The sequence below is a fragment of the Agrilus planipennis genome, unplaced genomic scaffold (genome assembly GCF_000699045.2).
Source record: "Agrilus planipennis isolate EAB-ADULT unplaced genomic scaffold, Apla_2.0 scaffold73, whole genome shotgun sequence".
In the NCBI taxonomy this organism is placed as follows: domain Eukaryota; kingdom Metazoa; phylum Arthropoda; class Insecta; order Coleoptera; family Buprestidae; genus Agrilus; species Agrilus planipennis.
The window spans coordinates 337,503-357,729 of NW_020439682.1; the positions used below are offsets into that span (position 1 = coordinate 337,503).

Consider the following 20,227-nt stretch of genomic DNA (forward strand, 5'->3'; position numbering starts at 1 on the left):
TATTTTATTCCTACCACCACTGCTAGTTTGTTATAATTCTGATGCAATTTTAAAAACTTGAATTCTAAATATGGATTTTTTAATTAGAAGATCCTTTTAATTAGCGAGGTATAGTAAAACAAATTTAAAAAACGCGTATGAAATTTGTAAATTATCATGAAGTGTTTTTTGCCACTTGTAATTGTTTTCTCGTTTTGGGTATAACATAAAATAAAAAAAAAAAACGAGTTGAAGAAAATGAATATTGGTTTTGTATATTTTGTAAGATGAAATACACAGTGTTTGCTTTTGACCGCAACGTTTTATGCATATTATAAATTGAATTCAAACTTTTTTGTGCCTAGGTATTAAGTATATTTTGAATAAGAAAAGACTATAAAAAAGGAAAATTAGGCTAAATGAACAAATGTTTAATAGGACGTTTATTTCCTATGAAATTAGTTCCTTGTGAAGAATGACACATGATGATTAATTTTACATTCCTGAATTTTGACAGTAGTGGGAGTAAATCTGAAGTTGAAGAATGAAAACGTCAAAGTTGTACTAAAATATCTCTTTTACAATGTTTAAACTAGTGAAATTTGTAAACAAAAATCCGAAGAAGCTTTTATGTTTACGGGGAAAGCTCAGCAAAGGAAGTTAATTAAATATTTCTTAGGTTTAAGACCAACATCCCAAAATGGCTTCTGGTGACACAATAGAGACTATTGAAAATGTGGAAAATTCTGTGATATATAATACTCCTAAAGAACACCCTTCTGTGCAAGAAATTCATTATCAGAAAGGTATGCTTATGATGTTTATATTCTTTAGATTTTAATTTAAGCATTTGAGGTTAATCGCTACCGTAACCCAGATAATTGGAGAGCAACCTCCTTACCTAATTATTATTTACAAGATTGTTGTAATGCATTACATATTTTTTACATTTAAGAATTTGCATATAACTCATTTGTTTACAATTAAGCGCAATTACAATTAACCTTTACAATATCTTTGTTTTTAGATAAAGATGCTATTTCAATTGAAAGAGGAGATTCAGATGTAAGTAATTTTCACTTTTGTTTTTGAAGTATTTCTGTTAATTCTTAATTAGTATTAGGTATAAAATGGAATGCATGCTTGGAAACCCAAAATAAATTGTTTTTACTCTGTAAACTATGTGTAACTAATAGATGAGAACAAAGGTTTTTATAATATAATCATTTTAGGGTAAATTAATCGGAAATTATCATAATCAAATAATTAATGTGTGTAAAATGCATATTAATGTGTTTTATTGATAAATAGTTTATGTAACAAAATCAATTACAAATGAACTTTTGATTATACATATGTTTTTACAAATCACTAGGCGAAGCCATATAAAAAAAAGGAAATTCATTAAATTAATTAAATTTTCTCCCAGACCTTGAATTCAGATGTATTCAACTCTCATGTCAATAAAACTGCTTCTCTTGCTTTATATTAAATTACTATTTTGTTAGTTCTTTTATACTTATAATGTGCATGTGTGTGTGTGTGTGTATGTGTGTGCATAAATATTTTTTGATAATTCTAGTATAAATGACTAATTGACTAACATAATTTCAGGGTAAACAAAATGTTCCAAAATCAGGAACTAATACAATACTTAGAACAAAAGCAGAAAGAGAAAAAGATAGGGAAAGGAAAATTGGTCACCGAAGGGTGGGAGTGGGGGGTGAAATCACCTATAAAAAAATACAAACATCTCAAATTATGGGATCTATACAATTGGGTAAAGTTGAAATTTGTTTAATGTTATTAGTTGTGGGGTTTTTCTTATACAAATATTTTATTTTATTAGGAATCCAACATGCAGTGGGTGGTCTAGCATCTAAACCTGAGAGAGATCTTCTTATGCAAGATTTTATGACTGTAGAAACTACAACTTTTCCAAGCGAGGGCTCTAGTCATACTCCTGCCCATCATTACTCAGAATTCAAATTTAAAAATTATGCTCCCATTGCATTTAGGTATTTTAGGGAACTATTTGGAATTCAACCAGATGATTTTCTTGTAAGTTGTTTTGTCTATTTTGTCATTAAATAATTAATGAGTATAGATTTTTAATTTAAACATTTCACTGGGATTTAAATTTGTTTTAGATGTCAATGTGTAGTGCTCCACTAAGGGAATTATCAAATCCAGGTGCCAGTGGTTCATGATTTTACTNGATATATATTAATGTTCAAACATGTTTTTTGTGTCATCTCCTATTTGCCTTACTCGTTAAATGTCTTGTGTCACATCCAGCGTCGATGTCGACACAACTGGAGGCCATTAGATATTTTACTAATTTTAGTTATTCTTATTTTTTTTAATAATATAGGAAACTTGTTTTAAAATGCGATTTAATTGTAAATTAACTTTTTAGGTTATTATATGAATTTAAATCAAAATCCTAGGACGTTGCTACCAAAATTTTTTGGTTTGTACTGTTATCAGTGTAATAGTAAAAACGTACGATTAGTTATAATGAATAATTTATTACCTAGCTCTGTTAAAATGCATCAAAAGTACGACCTGAAGGGCAGCACATACAAGCGAAAGGTTCGTGTTTATGTAAATAAGTAATATTTTAATATCGGAGTTTCCATTTATTATTTCAGGCCTCGAAAACGGAAAGGCAGAAGCGTTCGCCGACATTTAAAGACTTGGATTTCATGGAGCATCATCCAGAAGGGATTCTTATGGAAGCAGACACTTACAGTGCACTTGTCAAAACTATACAGAGGGACTGTCGTGTACTGGAAAGCTTCAAAATAATGGACTACAGTCTTTTGGTTGGAGTGCACAATTTGGATCAAGCTCAAAAAGAAAAACAGGTATGTATTTATAAAGAAAAATAATGACGTTATAGTTCTTTACCAAAAAGCTGCAAAGTAACCCTTAATTAACTACACATTTTTGATAGATTCGCGATTTTCTATTTTCTTCTTTAAATGGGTATAGTTACTTGTAATTTTAGCAAGAAAAGAAGGTTGAAGAAGCCCTAGATCACGAACTTTATCAGAGAGAGGCAGGAGAAGATCCTAGTGTTGCCATGGTTTACGTTGAAAGAGAGAAAGAAAAAGATGACCGAATAGGGGCGTCTTCCCTTAATAGAACGCGATCGATTAATCGTCAAAGGCTTGTAGCCCATTCGACCGCTATGGAAAGCATTCAAGCGGAATCCGAACCCATCGACGAAGAGGAAGATGTACCGTAAGTAGAAAAACTAAGTAGAAACATTTAAAAATAATTTAAATTGATTTATAAGCTAGGTTGCACCATATACTATACAATATTCTTGTACTGTAAACATCACACATTTTAGAAATTTCGACTGTTTTCTTCTATTACTGTTTTTAGTCTAATTTCATACGATTTATACCAAAATTTTAGATAACAATATTTTTTTAATGTCTTAATAAATTATATTGTTTCTTTTACATACGCTTAAGGCCTGGAGGAATACCTGCAAGAAATGCAAAAGGCGAAAGGTTATTACTTTTTATCGGTATCATAGACATCTTGCAGAGCTACAGGCTGAAAAAGAAGTTGGAGCACACCATTAAGTCCATGATTCATGATGGCGTAAGTTTTTGGTATTTTCTTTCGATGTAGATTTCATAAGAAATGCCAATCTTAAAATATGTGTGTTACTTTTTATATATTTTAGGACACCGTTTCAGTTCATAATCCAAGTTTTTACGCTTCCCGATTCCAACAGTTCATGGCAAACAAAGTTTTTAAGAAGATACCCTCGCGTAAGTTTTTCTTTTTTTATCTATCTATTTAAAAAATGTACAAGTTTGTCAATCATCTTGTCGCCGTTTATCATATTTAGTAGTTGAATACAGTGTAAAAAGCATTCACGTAAAAATGCTACATTATTAAACTCTGTAAACATGTATCCACAAGTACTTTCTATATTTGTTTATTTTTTTATTATAAAAGAAATTGTATCATTTTTTGCGTGAAACTTTTTTGTATTACTTTGTTCCTTCATAAGTCCACACAATTTTGTTTTTACAAATATCAGTACTTTAAGCAGTATAAAATTGTTATTTGACAATTACGCTACTTGGAACATTTAATCTTAGGCTAACATCAATACAGTACCGTAATGGAAAAAGTATATATTAATGTATACTCTAATAATCTTTTTTGTTAATTATTTATTGTTGTTATACATCAGTTTAAACTATTCATTCAATTTGCTTCCTTCTGAATACTTTTTCCTTTATTTTGTTAATGGAAATGAGTCAACAACATTAATTACAATAAATAATAATGGGCCCTTATTTTATTACATATGACTTCACCCTCGTAGACAAAATTGTATAGTAAATTGTGCGCGGCTGCCTTCCTCTACATCACTACTACCTACATAATTTTAAACTTATATAAACTTTTTTAATACGAATTGAATTCCCTTACTTTAATTTTTTTTTATTTCTAAGAATCGGAAATCATTTTTCTATTTTCCTTAGATATAATTGTTGGAAACGAAAATCATAATCGGGTTCAACACTTTATGTTACTATTATTGTAGTGGCCTGTTATTATTTATTTCTTAATAACAACTTTTTTGCTGTTTACACCCAACTACTTACACATTACGTTGGGTATTTCGTTTAGTTAATACTTCCCATCACCATTTACTTTTTGTTTTCTCTCCATTATTTCGTTTTTTTAACATAGTAGTTGGTAGTTAATTGTACTTGTGGCTCTGATATTTTTGTGTTTTAATGCTACGTGTAGTGGACTTGCCTGAAATTAAGGGCAACCATCGCAAGTTTCGAACACTGGTTACCAGCTACATAGGTAATATTGCCAGATAGAGTGCCAGTTAGTTAATTTTCCATTTTTTTTCTTTTTCTTTGGCTTTCGTTTATGACGTTTTGAATTTCGTCTTTCGCTTATTTACGACACGAGCAATCAGTTTGAATTTTTGTCACTTGACGTAGAGAAATAATGATTTTACTCGATTGGAGTTTTCTGGTTTTAATTAACATTTTGTATTAATGCTGTGATACATCTACAATTGGAATAAAAATAATGAATTCAATATCAAAGAACTAAAAAGGCAATTTGGATAAATTTTTTCATCTGTAATTTCTACACAACTCATCGTCAGCGTGTAACGTAATTTTAATTTAATTGAAAAAAATTATTGTTTATAAAGTTAAATTGGAATTAAATTAAAAACTGATTAAGCATCATTACTTCTAATAAGAAAGAATTATTTTGTTTCTTTATTATATTTTTTATTGCATTTAATAGTGTTCAGTGTAATCAGCGTTAAACAGGTATGGTTTTTGTGTTTTGAATGATATATATTAATGTTCAAACATGTTTTTTGTGTCATCTCCTATTTGCCTTACTCGTTAAATGTCTTGTGTCACATCCAGCGTCGATGTCGACACAACTCACTGCTTTCTGCATTTTGAATTGATCGATTGATAAGATAATATGTATAAGATGGTAGGACATCTGCAATGGTTTTTATTTTATTTTGTTTTAACAAATGTTTTAATTTTTTTAGCAGTCTATTAGCGACTCATTTGGATACTTTTTTTTCTTGTTGCAGCTTTAAAACACTCGCCATCAAAGAGGAAATCCTTGGTTCAAAGACCATTTAGAGGACATGAAGATTTTGATAACAATAGTAAGTGAGGGTTTTTATATCACTTTTAATTTTAGAGGTCCATAAATATCGCTTTCAATCAATTATTTATCTTGATATTTCTTTTTCAACTTTCGATTGCGATCTTAAGTGTGTTTTAAGCATTATTAGTTCTTTTAAGAGAAAATAAAACAGATAAAGCTTATTATCTTAAAGGATTGAAAAGAGAGGACAAAATATTAAAAAAATCTTTTTAATCTTTAACCAAATTTGCTGTGTATAGTTCATATTAACGTACATACATCATTCATCAATTGCTTTATTGTTACTTTTAGTAAGGTGATAGTTTTTATGAGTAAATTTTCATCTTCAACAGAACTATTTTATATTTATGGTAGATATTCGATAGTGTGAACATAGCATAACGGAAACCCCGTATAATGTGAACAGCATAATCGTATTAGGCCACCGTATACCATGAACAAACAAAATATAATGGCGATTAGCTTTAAAAATCGATACTTCGCCGTTGCAGTTTCGCCATTACTGTAAAACCCCGAAATATTTATTCTGAACCATCGAGTATAATTTCATTAGATTGATCTAAACGCTTTAAATTTAGTACCCCAGTGGACATAAGAAAGTGACTTCGACACTACTGACCTGATATTATATAGTTTTAAAAGGAGTAATAAAAAAATCTATTATACAAAGAATAAGTGTGCATTTGAATCTTATTTTTGTATGCATGTTCATTTAATTAATTAACAATGTTCATTCCTTATTATATACAATATCGGTTAGCGTGGACAAATCGACAATGCAAACAATTGTTCACACTGTCTAGTATCTACTGCAGTTGCATTTTTCAGACGTTCTTGTCTTATTTTTGTGTTTTTAATTGGCTTATCACCTTACTATTTTCCGTTATCCCGCTTGTATTTGTGCTAATGATATGGTGTTGGGTTGTACAGCTACGGCGCAAGTCCAGTCCAGTTCTAGTCAACAAAATGGAAGTAAAACTGGTGAGTCCATTGCATTTTTATAACAGTTTATTTAAAATTTGGGTGTTTACTATTTTTATTAAGAATTAATGTCAATAATAACAGTTTATATCGTACACAAGGCACACAGGCGGATTTTTAAAAATTTGTGGTCAAAACTCCAACGTACGAAGTCAGCCATAATGATTATGTCTTTGCAACGAATGATATCCCGCATAATATTTTAAACAAACCCTTCATTACCAGCTATTATAAAGTATCGAATTATAAACAACAATTACTTGTTAAACAAAAAGGAAAGGTTTTACCCCAACTAACCGCAACAATTTAAAAAAACGCGGACACGTGTTTCCCTCACTTATACATGTCCATGTTTTTTCTTTTTTTTTAACTGTTGTGGTTAGTTGGGGTAAGACCTTTCCTTTTTGTTTATCATTACACCACAGTCTCCTTTATATTTATTTCAAATTAATTGTTGTCTAAAATTAAGGTTATTTAAAAAACATATTTTCGTGTTTTAAAAGTGTTTAGTGTAACTTTTATCATGGATTGTGAACCGGGGGTATGTATACATGTATTTAAATTAAATTAACTATTATTTTTAGTTTGTTTACAAAAAACAAAGTAAAACTAATTTATAATATAGAGTTTACGTGATGATTGCTTTTATTAAGGTATAAAGTTATAAATTCATTAGAATCAGACTACTTTGTAATAATTGTAGTAAAGGTATACATCTCAGCTGAATGTATGTGTTGGTTGTAGTTGCTTATATGTGCTACTCTCCTTTTTATTAGATAATTAATAATTTGAATTAGAAAACAGGAAAAATATTTTTTTTTCTTTATTTTTAGGTTCATCTTTTGAGAATGTCGTCATATATCGTCAACAATTAGTTGAATATTGTATCAGTTGTAATTTAAAAGATAATAATGAAAAATTTAAAAATCTTGTACATAATGTAAAAAGTTGTTTAGGTATTGAGGATGATTTGACAGATGATTCAAAACAATTGTTATCTAAGTTTATATTCGAATATAGACAGAAGTGGGCTTCTGCTGGAAGTAACAATGTCTATTTTCATAGAAAAGAGTCTAATTGGCTTAGTAATGGTATTTGTCTTGCTGTTAAAAAACATGCTTCAAAACGAGTTGATGGAAGACCTAAAAATTTCTCCGAGAGCAGTGATCGATCAAAACGCAGAAAAACCGAACACTTACGTATGGAAAGATATAGTACTGCACTTTTGATTGCTGCTAAAATGAACTTAAAAAGGGATAGTCATCTGAAATCTGCTGAACAATGTAGTGCTATAATTAGAAAACAGGACACCACTTCTGAACAATCGCACATACCTTATACACCAGATGAAGCTTTAGCACTAGTTGTTGGAGCAAAGCTTACCAAGTTCCAGTACAATTTAATAAGGGAAAGTGCAACTACTCATAATTGCAAAATTTATCCTCTTTATGAAGATGCTACCCAAAAAATATATCCGTCAGTGAATGATCTGTAAAAATCTCTTTACAAGATTTATTAGGCCATACATCGGCGAGATTTTTTCGTTCACTGCATGAAGTTATTTCGTCACTTTCTAAAAACCAACTTGATACCACCTCTTTGATTACGAAATAGTGATGTGATAGAACATCGGGAGAAGCTGAATGTAAGCAACTATTTCGGGATGATACCGTTTCAGATTCAAGCATTTATTTGATTACCATTGCTCCGATGAAATTAGAAGTAGACAACATAAGCGGAAGTGGTAAAACAATTATTTAGAGAAATCCAACTGCATCTTCGCCAAGAAGTTGCAGACTATTGATGCTTCTTTTTGCCTTTGAATCGACAGATTTGATTAAATATTGCGTCAAATGTATTGAAACTGAAATAGAAACATTAATACCAACGAAAATAGAATGCAATAGCACTGACATACATTTGAGACATAATTTAATTCTGTGTATGATTGATGGGAAAACCGTCGATGCTATAACCGACACTAAATCAAATCAACGATGTTGTGTCACTTGACATCAAAAGACTTCAATAATATATGTTGCTAATTTATCTAAAAATATTGTCAGCAAGGATTTTTTAAAGTTTAGGATATCTCCACTACATGTGTGGATCCGTTTATTATAGACTTAACTATATGTAAGTGCCAATTCGAAGTGCGGAGAATAAGAATAAAGTAGACATTAGAAAAAACATATCCAAGACGAATTTAAGGAAAAAATGGGTCCCATGATAGACTAAGCCCGGATTTGGAAGTAGCAATGACAGAAATACAGCAAGAAAATTTGTTTATCCAAAAATATAATTTATCGCTTTTTTATAATCCTTTTGGCTCTTACAAGTACGTTTGATCATGAAATAATAGAAAATTCTATAGTTCCTTTAGGGCTACTTTCAGAAGAAGCTCAGAAGTCTAGAAATAAAGACATAAAAATGTACAGAGAAAATTAGTAGAAATCAAAACATTGAAGATGTGTTTAATAATTTTCTAGTATCATCAGATCCTTATATTACAGATATTTCGAAGAAACAAACAAGCTTGTGAATTATAGTTTAATATAGCTGTAGTTTAGTTTAATTATGTTTTTTTTTTGATTCCTTAAGCTTCTCAAACTTTTGTTTCAATCTATAGGTTTTGACCAAAAAATTTAAGAAAACCCGCTTGTGTGCAACGGTTTAAGTTTAAAATTTTGCTACAGTTTGTACTATTTTGGGTCATTGGTCACATTTAACATTTATTTGGTTTGGCTTTTCGATTTCGATTTTACAAATTTTAATACATAACATTAGAGTCAACACTTTTCGTTCCAAATTGATATTGTCTTATAAGTGACATATTAAGGAGGAACCGGAGTTAGAGTAACAAGTAATATTAGAATACAAACACTCCGTAGAGTTATATATTTAAAAATGAATGATGGACTACAATATGTTTTGCTCAAAGAAGTTATTCTAATGATGTATTTATATTGTTCCATTTATTTCTAATATGTTTTTTGAGAAAACATGTATCTTTTTTAATTAAAATTGCGAAGATGAAATTTCGAATAATATCGGTGGTAGTGTGATACATACTATAAATTACAAATTGTGGGTAATTTTTTTTTTCTGTCGATTTTCTAAAGTTGATGTTATTGTCATTATTTCTGCTTAGCTCCAGTACCTCCTCATTTGCATACGTCATTTTTTGGTTTAATGTTTTAATCATTGTCGGGGCTTTTTTGAGAAATTTCTGTAATTTGCACCTTTGGGCTGATGGAACATTTTCAATTTTTCATGCTGCCATGGCTTGGACTCTTGACAAAAATCACACTCTTCTCATACCTGTCGACACACAAACGAATTTAAATGTTTACGTGGCGTTTTTGTTGTTTCGACAGTGTCGCCTACAGAAACGGCTGCCGCCAAAGTGCCCCCCGTTCCTTCAAATGTTCCCGCGTTAGTGACGTCATCCCCGCCTGCCTTGACATCACCCCCAAATTCCTCTTATCCTGCCATTCTTGTGGGAAGCCACTCTCTGAGGAGTAGCGACCACAAACCCAAAGTTCCTCCCCCAGTACCACCCCGCGGCACCCAAAAAGTCAAACGAGGCGGAACCAGTAACGGCGGTAAAGGTGTGGATATTAGTGATTGTTCTACTAGTAACGTTTTGCATGATGATTTTTGTGTTCGTTCTGCTTCAACCTCGTCCGATAAGCATGATTGTGATCGTTTACAGTACGACATTACAAATAGACACGTATCACCCACGAGTAGCGTTAAAAAAAGAGGAGTCGCACGTTGGGTCTATCATCAATCGCGACACTTTTCAATTGATAAAAAAGGTTGGTTGAAAAGGTATAACGAAATGAAAATATTTAAGTTGCCATTTAAAAATTCACCCGGTAAATCTTCCGGTGGGAAAACTAGAAGCGAAAACGATTCCTTCACGTTAAAAAATATTTTAAAATTGGACAAGTATGATGAGAGCACGTTAAACAATAAAAACAATAACGGCTATCCGTCGAAAGGGGATAAAAAAGGGACTGATTTTCAAAATACACTTAAGACCGTTGAAAATAATAAATTCCCTGTTTACGGATTTCCTTCACAAGATCAAACTTATAGTAGTGATTTTGTCATCCCCGAAATCGTTATCGATTTCGATATTGACGATTTAGTGTAAGTTCAACAACAAATTTTTAATTTCGATTCTCTTTAGAAACAATTACCCATAACTTACATTAATACATCGCAGTTAAAAATAGTAATTTTAAATGTAATAGTACAATAATACTGGATAAAGTTTTTCTTTTACTACATTGTTCTTGAAAAGTGAAAAAGGAAAAACTAATATATACGTAATTAAAGTTAAATAGAGATGTACGTATACCAATTCAAAGACTATTTAAAAGAATTTGTAACGTGTACAAATATTGACACTTTTATATTTAAATTAAAAAATAAAGTAAACCATAATTGCTTTGGTTTTTTTAATATTCCTAGACGATATTTATAGAATACAAACGCATGGTATTTTTTTATTTTGCCTGGTGTAGTTATTATCTATTTTAATGCTTTCTATTTAGTAGGCTTATTACATATTTATCTTTGCTTTTTTTATTTGTAGGATTTCGAAAACAATCATCAAAAATTAGGAGTAATTGCTCTGTGTCATAATTTATTTCTTCTGCTCTGCTTTTTTTCTCTAACTACCGCTTATTTTTTAATTTATTATCCCATCTATGATATTGTTTCAGTGTGAGATAGTATCTCGTATCGGTACTGCTGGGCTTTGGGTTTATTTGTTTCGTTTGTTCTTAATTAATTGGTTAGCAATATAATCAACATTTTTTTCTGACATATACACACCTAGTAGTATAACCAGAGAAGAGAGACTAGTATAGAAGTCCAATGCTGGGTTAATAATCCGGACTTCGTTTCGGATAACATGTCGGTAAATCTCGAAGCTTCTGTCATCCGACCGGTAGTTGTCGCTTCGGAAAATCAACCGTTTTTTTTTTTTTTTACAAACTTGGCTTACAACAGCAAAGGAAAAAGACTTATGCGTTCTGTGATCCCACCACTTCTACTATTTACCCCTGCCATTACTGCGTTCACAATTTGCTCCGACTCAATACAGCGTTGAGGCGCTCATTTTCATAGCAACGCCATCTCCTGGTTCTATTTAGAATTTCTTACTCACGGTTTAGTCCTCCATTTGAATTGGCCTTCTATACTAGTCTCTCTTCTCTGAGTATAACGTACGAAATGTTGTGTACTAACCCTTCCCCCCTCTTTATAAATATTAGCAGTCATTGGGGGTGCTTGTTAGGATGTGTAGGTAGATTTGTTATTGGCTAGTCGTGTAGCAGGCGCTCCTGTGCTGCAGGTATAGTGCCAAGCTGCTGCAGCACTCCCCCACCCACATTCGACGAAGTACTGGAACAGACCGCAACCGCTGTTTCGTCATCTGTACTTTCTTCTTCAGTCTCCGCGAGGGGAAGGCTCATGTCACACCACTCGTCTCAACACCCAGGCAGCGGAAGAGGAACATATCGGGATGATGCTATCAGGTACATTTTTATTTGTTGTCATTGCCGTAAAGATTTTTTATGTGTACGAGGTGGTGTTCGTTGCAATAATAATCGATTTTTGCAAATTAATAGAGTCATTGATTAAATATAACTTTTTATATACAGCATAAGTGACATTAAGTTGGAATCTCGACCTGAAAATAAGTCAACTTTAAGTGTAGAGTCTGGCAGTTCGGGTGCTGGTCATTCGAGCCATTCACGTATGCTGGCCTGGACGCCTCCCGCGTCGGTGGAAGGATCCACCCCCACGTGGACCGAGGGTACACCTTCTTTCACGGAGTCGTCAAGTAGCGGAGATATGGGTAAGTTTTATCTTACTGTTTTTATTGAAATACATTTATTTATTTTTTTTTTCTGAGTTTATTTATTTTTTCTTTTAATTCTTATCTATTTTGCACGCCCCTATCTCGAGCATTTAGATTAGAATTTTGGCCGATCATACTGTATATTATCTTGCTATTATATATACATTTTAGTACATTTTTTTTTATTTGCAAGCCTTGTTTGATTGATAAAACTTTATTTATGTACAGAGTGTAAAAATAGGTGTACCAATGCGTACCTATAAATAAAAAACGGTAAATTTTCATACTGTAATGATATCCATAAATCATTAGATTTAAAATCTTTAATTAAACGTTGTCTTTCGACATATTATTTATACTTACCTACATGATGTAAATTGTGCATTTAGATAGTACATAGTAATAATAAGTATGAGCCTAATTTATTTCTAATCTAAATGTCGATTTAATAGGGGGTTTTCGATGGTACAAACAATTGTAAACTTTTGTTCAGTAATTTCGTTTGTTTGTACTGTTGTAAACTTTAGTCTACTTAAAGCACAATTTTTATTGCCCTCTGGACGACGAATAAGAATTGAAAAGAATTTCACATAACTTAAAATGCGGTTCACTGACTAACTGTCACAATTAACGAAAAGTCGAGTCCTAATAAAAATTGGGCTTGTGTATGTAAGGTTCGTCAGACAAAGGAAAAATAGTTAACGGATGTGCAGGCTGTCCCACAACGCCCTTGCGAAAAGTCCCCGCATCTTCGCTTTCGACCACAGTCATTCATCATAAGGACACCGTGGAAAATGCCATCAATTGTCTAACCACTGAAGTGGTAAGTCAAAAACAGTAGAGGTAATTCATTTTGTTGAATGAAATACCTTTACAACTAATGAATTTCATTGATTGTAAGCATTTTTAAACCTTGTGTTATACCAATTCAAAAAGTATTTTCCATTTTTAATTTTAACTTAATATAATTGACTGAAATAATTTATTTTGCATAATATGAATGTGCTAATGTTTATTTAAAAGTGCTTATCGATATTTATAAGTGAACTTCATTATAACCGGACAGAAAAAGCAAAACATAGTTTTGTAATAACTGCTTGATAAAGAGGCACATATGTTACACTTTCTTTGCGATTGTGAATCACCTGTTATTACACTGAAAGAAGTACACATGAATTTAATTTAGAATTGAAACAACTCTGCTTAATAGCTTGTACAATTTCTTTTAATTCACTGTACTTCTAAACCAATAGCACCCAAAATTATGGTTGGTCTGTGTACACAGTTTACTTCGAATTTTGCCCCTCCACTTAACACAATTTCGCTTTTTTCCCCCAACCGAAAATAAAAAGTAATTGCAAAAGCCTCGCTTTTATTCAAAGTAACCTTCCGTTATGTATATATTCGTTTTTTTTCTCATAAACCTTTTTAATTATTTTATTTTTATAATGAATTATTTCTCTCCTCATCGTAGGTGTATGTATATTGAAAAGACCAAAAAACAATGCGTTCTTTTTGTTTAGTTTTTATTTCCAAAAAGTAAAATGCATGCTATGTATATTTAATTGAATGTTTTATTTTCTAATTGCACACATAAAATTATAGTTTGATGAAAATCATTAGTTTTTTTAGAGACCTATGCTTTAAGTGTGTTTTTCAGATTTTATGGTGTATCACTGTAGTGTTTTTCTTTAACACTTTATGTTCTTTTGTATGTATTACGCATATGTATTCTTACTTCCTTTTTATAGATAATTTTTAAGGGTTGATATATATTTAACTGTGTACACTGACGTATTTTCTATTTTGCTGCGGACGTTTTTTTAGGAGCACCTCAGGCAGCGTGTTGAAACTGATTACGTGTGAGACAAGTTGAATAATATCGAATATTTGACAGTGTAATAGCACACATTTACACATACACATGCACAGTTTTACGTACTTACAACCTACCTACTAATACATACGTTGTTGTTGCAAATAAAAAAAATGCTTTTTAGAAATGATATATTTAAGCAATAATTACTCATCATTATAATATACATAATAAATTATTAATCGCGTGTTAATATTACAATAATGACAACGTCGTCTTGTGATTAATGTGTGGATTTATTAATAATAACAATAGTAATATGATAGAAAGTTTTATTGCATCAGTATATGTATGTAGGCAAAAAAAAAAATATCGTTTCGCTTGTTTTGATAAATTTTTAATATTCTTAGAAAAGTAAAAAGTATTTTTTTATCCTTTAAATAGAAAACATCACAAATTTATGATGCTCAAGTAATCTGTGACAATAATTATAATTTTGAAGATTTCTGAGTTTCGTGATTGTAAATGGTATTGATATGGTACTTACTAAAAGACTTCTGCAATAATTAATTTTGGTGAATCCATCTAAGTTTTTTGTATTTCTAGAAGAACGAACGAATGTCTAATTTATAATGAAATTAATTATTAGTGGTCTTCCATGAATAAAAATAACCAATTAGCATGTTAGTTTGAAGATATGTAAAATAAATTAAAATATGTAAGTATGTCGCGCATACATATATTGATGAAATAAGTTTAGAAGAAGTAATAAGGTGCTTTAAATGCCTTCTATCAATATGTTTCGCTTATTGTTAGATTTTTGGATTGTGATAGATATGACAACGCTTGATCATTTATAAAAGTAAATGTTTGTATTTATGTCTAATCGAATGTTTGATCATTGAACATTGTGATAACTTGGTTCTTGCTGTGTTTTTTTTTAACATTGTCACTAACTGTTTTTGTCTTAATTCGAGTTTTATTGATCGATGCCTTTTCTTTCAGTCATTGACAAGGATACTCGTTGAAAGAAAAACGTGTTGGTAAGACATTAAATTTTGCGCCAAGTTACTCACAATGTTTTTGATAAGCATACGTTTTTTAAATAATTAAATTGAAGTAATATTAATATGCCCATTTAAAAAATACATTCCGCTGTGTGATCGTCCTAAACATTAACACTCAAAGATGATGTAAATATTTTTAAGTAGCGCAACGGTAGATGCTGGTGGGGTATTTTTCTTTTTTTTTTTGTAGTAGAATATTGGAGTCAGAATCATTTTTTTTCTTTTTAATGGGGGTCATTTTTGTACATCAGCTGTATTAGTTGTTAGTTGTAAATGAATTATTGGTGATAAATTTTGTACAAAGTTCAATAGATTTTCAGACGAATAAGTGGTCATATTGTTTTTGTAAATATTGTTAATTATTGTAACAAAAAATATATGGAAAATTAATGACTGATTACATTTTATGATCAAATTGATTGGCTTGGGGTAAAGCGAGAATTTTAAGTGCTGTTTATATTTAATGTGAACCATAATATTAAACTCTTTTATTTTTATTTATAACCTCCATAACGTAAATAACATAAAATTAATTTTGCAAAATATGTTAATTATTTTGATTTTTTTTTCAAGTAATTTTGACTTAATAATATCCGGTTTTTGATATTAAAAAGATATTTTGGAAATTTGAAGTACATGGACTTACTAAGACTCGCTGATTTTCTTTGCCAGTCATGATAATTAATAAGTAATGGTAAATTTTATTTTTAATTGAAGTTATCAACACATTGGACGCATAAGTTGCAATCAAATAACTTTATAAAAATTTCAAAACAGATTTTGCCTTTTTAATACTAGACCATTTACTGTTCATTAAACATCAACTTATATTAAAGACATTAATTTTCTAGTTGACTAGATTATTTACAATATTTCTTTAGTTCACAATGTAGTTTTGTTACTTTTTTATTTTATTTTTCAGTTTTTATACAATGAGTAGTATGTTACTAACAAAATGTAAATGTATAAATACTAAAGCTATTTTTAAAATTATTATAAAAAGTATTCTCAACTGTATTGAATATAATGTACTTATATTACAAATATACATATAATTATATTCGATATCAATCTAGGAAATATCCTTTGTATTTATCAATCATATCAGCCATGTAAGGGCCCTGTTGGAAAATGGATATAACGTCATCCAAATCTACAGCAATTCATTTTGTCTTGTCACAATTATTATCATGGCTTATGGAATTGTTTCTAGCTTTTGCATTTTTCAGAATATACATAAGTATGCATAGATAATAAATATTTCAAGAGAGATGTTGTTTTTTGGCTCCAACATCCCAAAAGGTTACTTTAATTAATTGCATGTGGCTTTTGCTTTTTCTGTTGACGTGTGCTACCCTTATTACAATTATTATTAGTTTTATAATATATGGTGTATCACTGTAGTGTTTTTCTTTAACACTTTATGTTCTTTTGTATGTATTACGCATATGTATTCTTACTTCCTTTTTATAGATAATTTTTAAGGGTTGATATATATTTAACTGTGTACACTGACGTATTTTCTATTTTGCTGCGGACGTTTTTTTAGGAGCACCTCAGGCAGCGTGTTGNTATTAAGCAAACAATTTAAATTATTTATATTTTGCATGCGTGCTTTATATTTACATGGGTGTTGAAATTCATTTTACTAAAATCCTTTTTTAGACACGCTTATGAAAAGGATGAGAAAATAAGAAGACCTGGCGAGGAAACTCCAACAAGGTATGTAGATTCATTAATAATTAATAGTTATTAGAAAGTAATAGACTGAAATGTCGACTCACGAAATTATTATTTTTTATATTTGTTCCATTGCTTAGTCCAAACCAAAATGGTGGAGACCTGTTTTGGGAAATGGAATTTAGAGGGATTAAACTCTTAAAAATGGTTACACCAAATTTGATATCTTTTCATTTTTCTTTTTGTTTAGTTATACTGTTTTGTTGACTGATTGAAAAAATGTCTTGCATACTAAATTTTATTTTAAGGAATTTACCATTTAAGAAGTTGAAACAGTACTTTTGCATTTAGGCAAATGAAGTAAGCGGTGTATATATGCTAATTTAACAGAGAACCAAAACGAATGAAACACTAACTTTTGAATTTTAGAAAAGTTTGTTTTAACTGAAAAATAAATGATCTGTATTTGTAGACTTTAAAGCCAAAGACTAGCATTTATGATAAACACCAATTTTGCTTTACTGTTTTTATTATTTTGAAGAAATATATTTAGTATGCACATTTTTTCTGGTTGTGAAATAACAACCTGTCATATAACAGGCAATTATAATAGATAAACCAACTTTTTTTTATAGCTTGCATAGTTATAAAAATTAAGTAGTGTGCTCAAGTAATCTGTGACAATAATTATAATTTTGAAGATTTCTGAGTTTCGTGATTGTAAATGGTATTGATATGGTACTTACTAAAAGACTTCTGCAATAATTAATTTTGGTGAATCCATCTAAGTTTTTTGTATTTCTAGAAGAACGAACGAATGTCTAATTTATAATGAAATTAATTATTAGTGGTCTTCCATGAATAAAAATAACCAATTAGCATGTTAGTTTGAAGATATGTAAAATAAATTAAAATATGTAAGTATGTCGCGCATACATATATTGATGAAATAAGTTTAGAAGAAGTAATAAGGTGCTTTAAATGCCTTCTATCAATATGTTTCGCTTATTGTTAGATTTTTGGATTGTGATAGATATGACAACGCTTGATCATTTATAAAAGTAAATGTTTGTATTTATGTCTAATCGAATGTTTGATCATTGAACATTGTGATAACTTGGTTCTTGCTGTGTTTTTTTTTAACATTGTCACTAACTGTTTTTGTCTTAATTCGAGTTTTATTGATCGATGCCTTTTCTTTCAGTCATNTATTTTTTAGTTTTTCTATTTAAAACGATAGCCTTTACAGTTCGTTGGAGTTCAAACCTTTAACAATATTACGTACTATTTGTACGTAGTGTATTTAACTTGTAAATTTTGACAAATAAAGTTGTATTTCAATGTTTGTTTCTTTTGAATACATGGAGCGGTGTGATCCATTAGCACGTCACTGGATCTATTCCGGGTCCGCCTGCTTTACTCCAAGTTTTTCTGCTTCCTTGGATTATTTAGGTAAATGTTAGGACAGTAATACTTCACAGAAAACCTCTACTTTTCGCACGTTTCGTCTATCTTTCTCAAATTATTCTCATGGCTAAATAAAGTCTTCCACCCTACCATCCGGCTCCGCATTCCAGCGACTGCCTGGCTACCAACTTTACTAATTAAAGTTTTCTTTTGTTTTGAATACAACGGTTTTTATCATTCAAATACCGACACTACATTTTGTTAGAATAATTCTTCTATGCAAAAGTTGTTACAGTATTTCTTTTATTGCAGGTAAATTATGGAATTGAAGCTATAAGAAATGAACTGCAATTAAAATATTCAAAATCGTGGATTAAATAGTCTTACGTTTAGACATTCACTGAAAATTGAAGGATGTTTATGAAGGCAATAGACCAAAGTATCGTATAAAGAAGAATAAAGAAGTTTGAAACGAAAACTGTTTTGGATCCAATGAAAAGACGTGGTTGTAGTTAATTTTGATTTCTTCCTCCTAAAACTTCTTCATTCATCTCTTTAAAATACTTTTGTTAGTCAATCCGTTTATATGAACTTTCTTAAAACATACGTTCATTTTAAAAAGACCACAATCGCACAAATTGTATGAAAGATTTCCGTCAATTAACAGACAAGCAATGAACTGTCGTATTACTTTCAGTACAACTCTCGTATGCATGTAAGAAACTTTTAGAGTATACTTCGTATAATGTCTGTGGAAAATTGAGTCGGTGTCCCATCTAGCGGTAAGTAGCCGATTTATTAATGTTAATCTTATTTCTGTCTTTACCTTTACAGCTTGGTTTGAAAAAAGCCAAAAGTTATTAACTTATTCTATTATGCCATAATTATGCCCCTTTGCCATACATTACCCCATGGCAACCCTCCATTAAAACAAAGGTTAATCGGAGGTGATACCTAATTAGTTAAGGTAAGATTTGCAATTTCAGTATAATTACTAATAAGTAGTAATTGAAAGTTTACTAAGAACTCAGAGAAAAATATTCAAATAGTTAAGTGGATAAGTAAATAAAACACGTACTTTGTTTCATATTATCTTAAAAATTACTTTGACCATTATTCAGTAGAGAGCAAATGAATCTAGCTTAAATTTATAAAAACTCTTTGAAAATGGTGTAATTTCTAAAACAATTAGAGCTATTTCTATTTTTTATTTAGTATCAATTAAAACTAGTAAAAAAAAAACAACGTTGCAGATGTCCGATGCAGAATGTGTGAATGTTAGCTTAATACAAGTGTTTTTTTTTTAAACGGCTATATGAATTTTCTATACTTTTATTTTAACTTTAACTTAACGAGTCAGAAGAAATGTGATAAGAATTAAATATCGTTACAGTTGTTTATTTCGCTTATTACTAAATGGTACATTGTGTGTTAATTATTTTAGCAGCCACTTTTAAAATATTATTGATTAAAAATAGTTAATTGTTTTTTTTGCTTATTTCTACAGATTGGTTTACAAATGAGGGAGATTGGAAAGTTAATTTTGACCCTAGCGATGACGACATAGGATTTCTGCACTGCTATCCTTTCTGAATTTGGTTTGCATTCCACAAATGTAAATCATCGAACGTTACATTCTACAGATAATTCAGGTAATAATACATAATTAAATTAATGTTAATTACACTTTATTAATCTGTTGTCAATTTGATTAACAAA

At 30.3% G+C, this 20,227-nt stretch overlaps 1 protein-coding gene across 1 annotated transcript; it reads left to right on the forward strand.

Moving 5' to 3' along the window:
* Positions 1 to 468: 468 nt before the first annotated feature.
* On the forward strand, positions 469 to 14,554 carry LOC108732388 (phosphatidylinositol 4-phosphate 5-kinase type-1 alpha). The gene is given in 18 exon segments (XM_025979418.1): positions 469 to 785; positions 1,007 to 1,044; positions 1,594 to 1,759; positions 1,829 to 2,040; positions 2,130 to 2,220; positions 2,327 to 2,574; positions 2,634 to 2,849; positions 2,993 to 3,228; positions 3,468 to 3,600; positions 3,686 to 3,773; positions 4,771 to 4,833; positions 5,600 to 5,677; positions 6,610 to 6,660; positions 10,038 to 10,271; positions 12,029 to 12,212; positions 12,339 to 12,535; positions 13,252 to 13,361; positions 14,366 to 14,554. Coding segments are annotated over 18 exon segments (2,490 nt in total). The 5' UTR covers positions 469 to 679; the 3' UTR covers positions 14,405 to 14,554.
* The last annotated feature ends 5,673 nt before the right edge of the window (positions 14,555 to 20,227 follow it).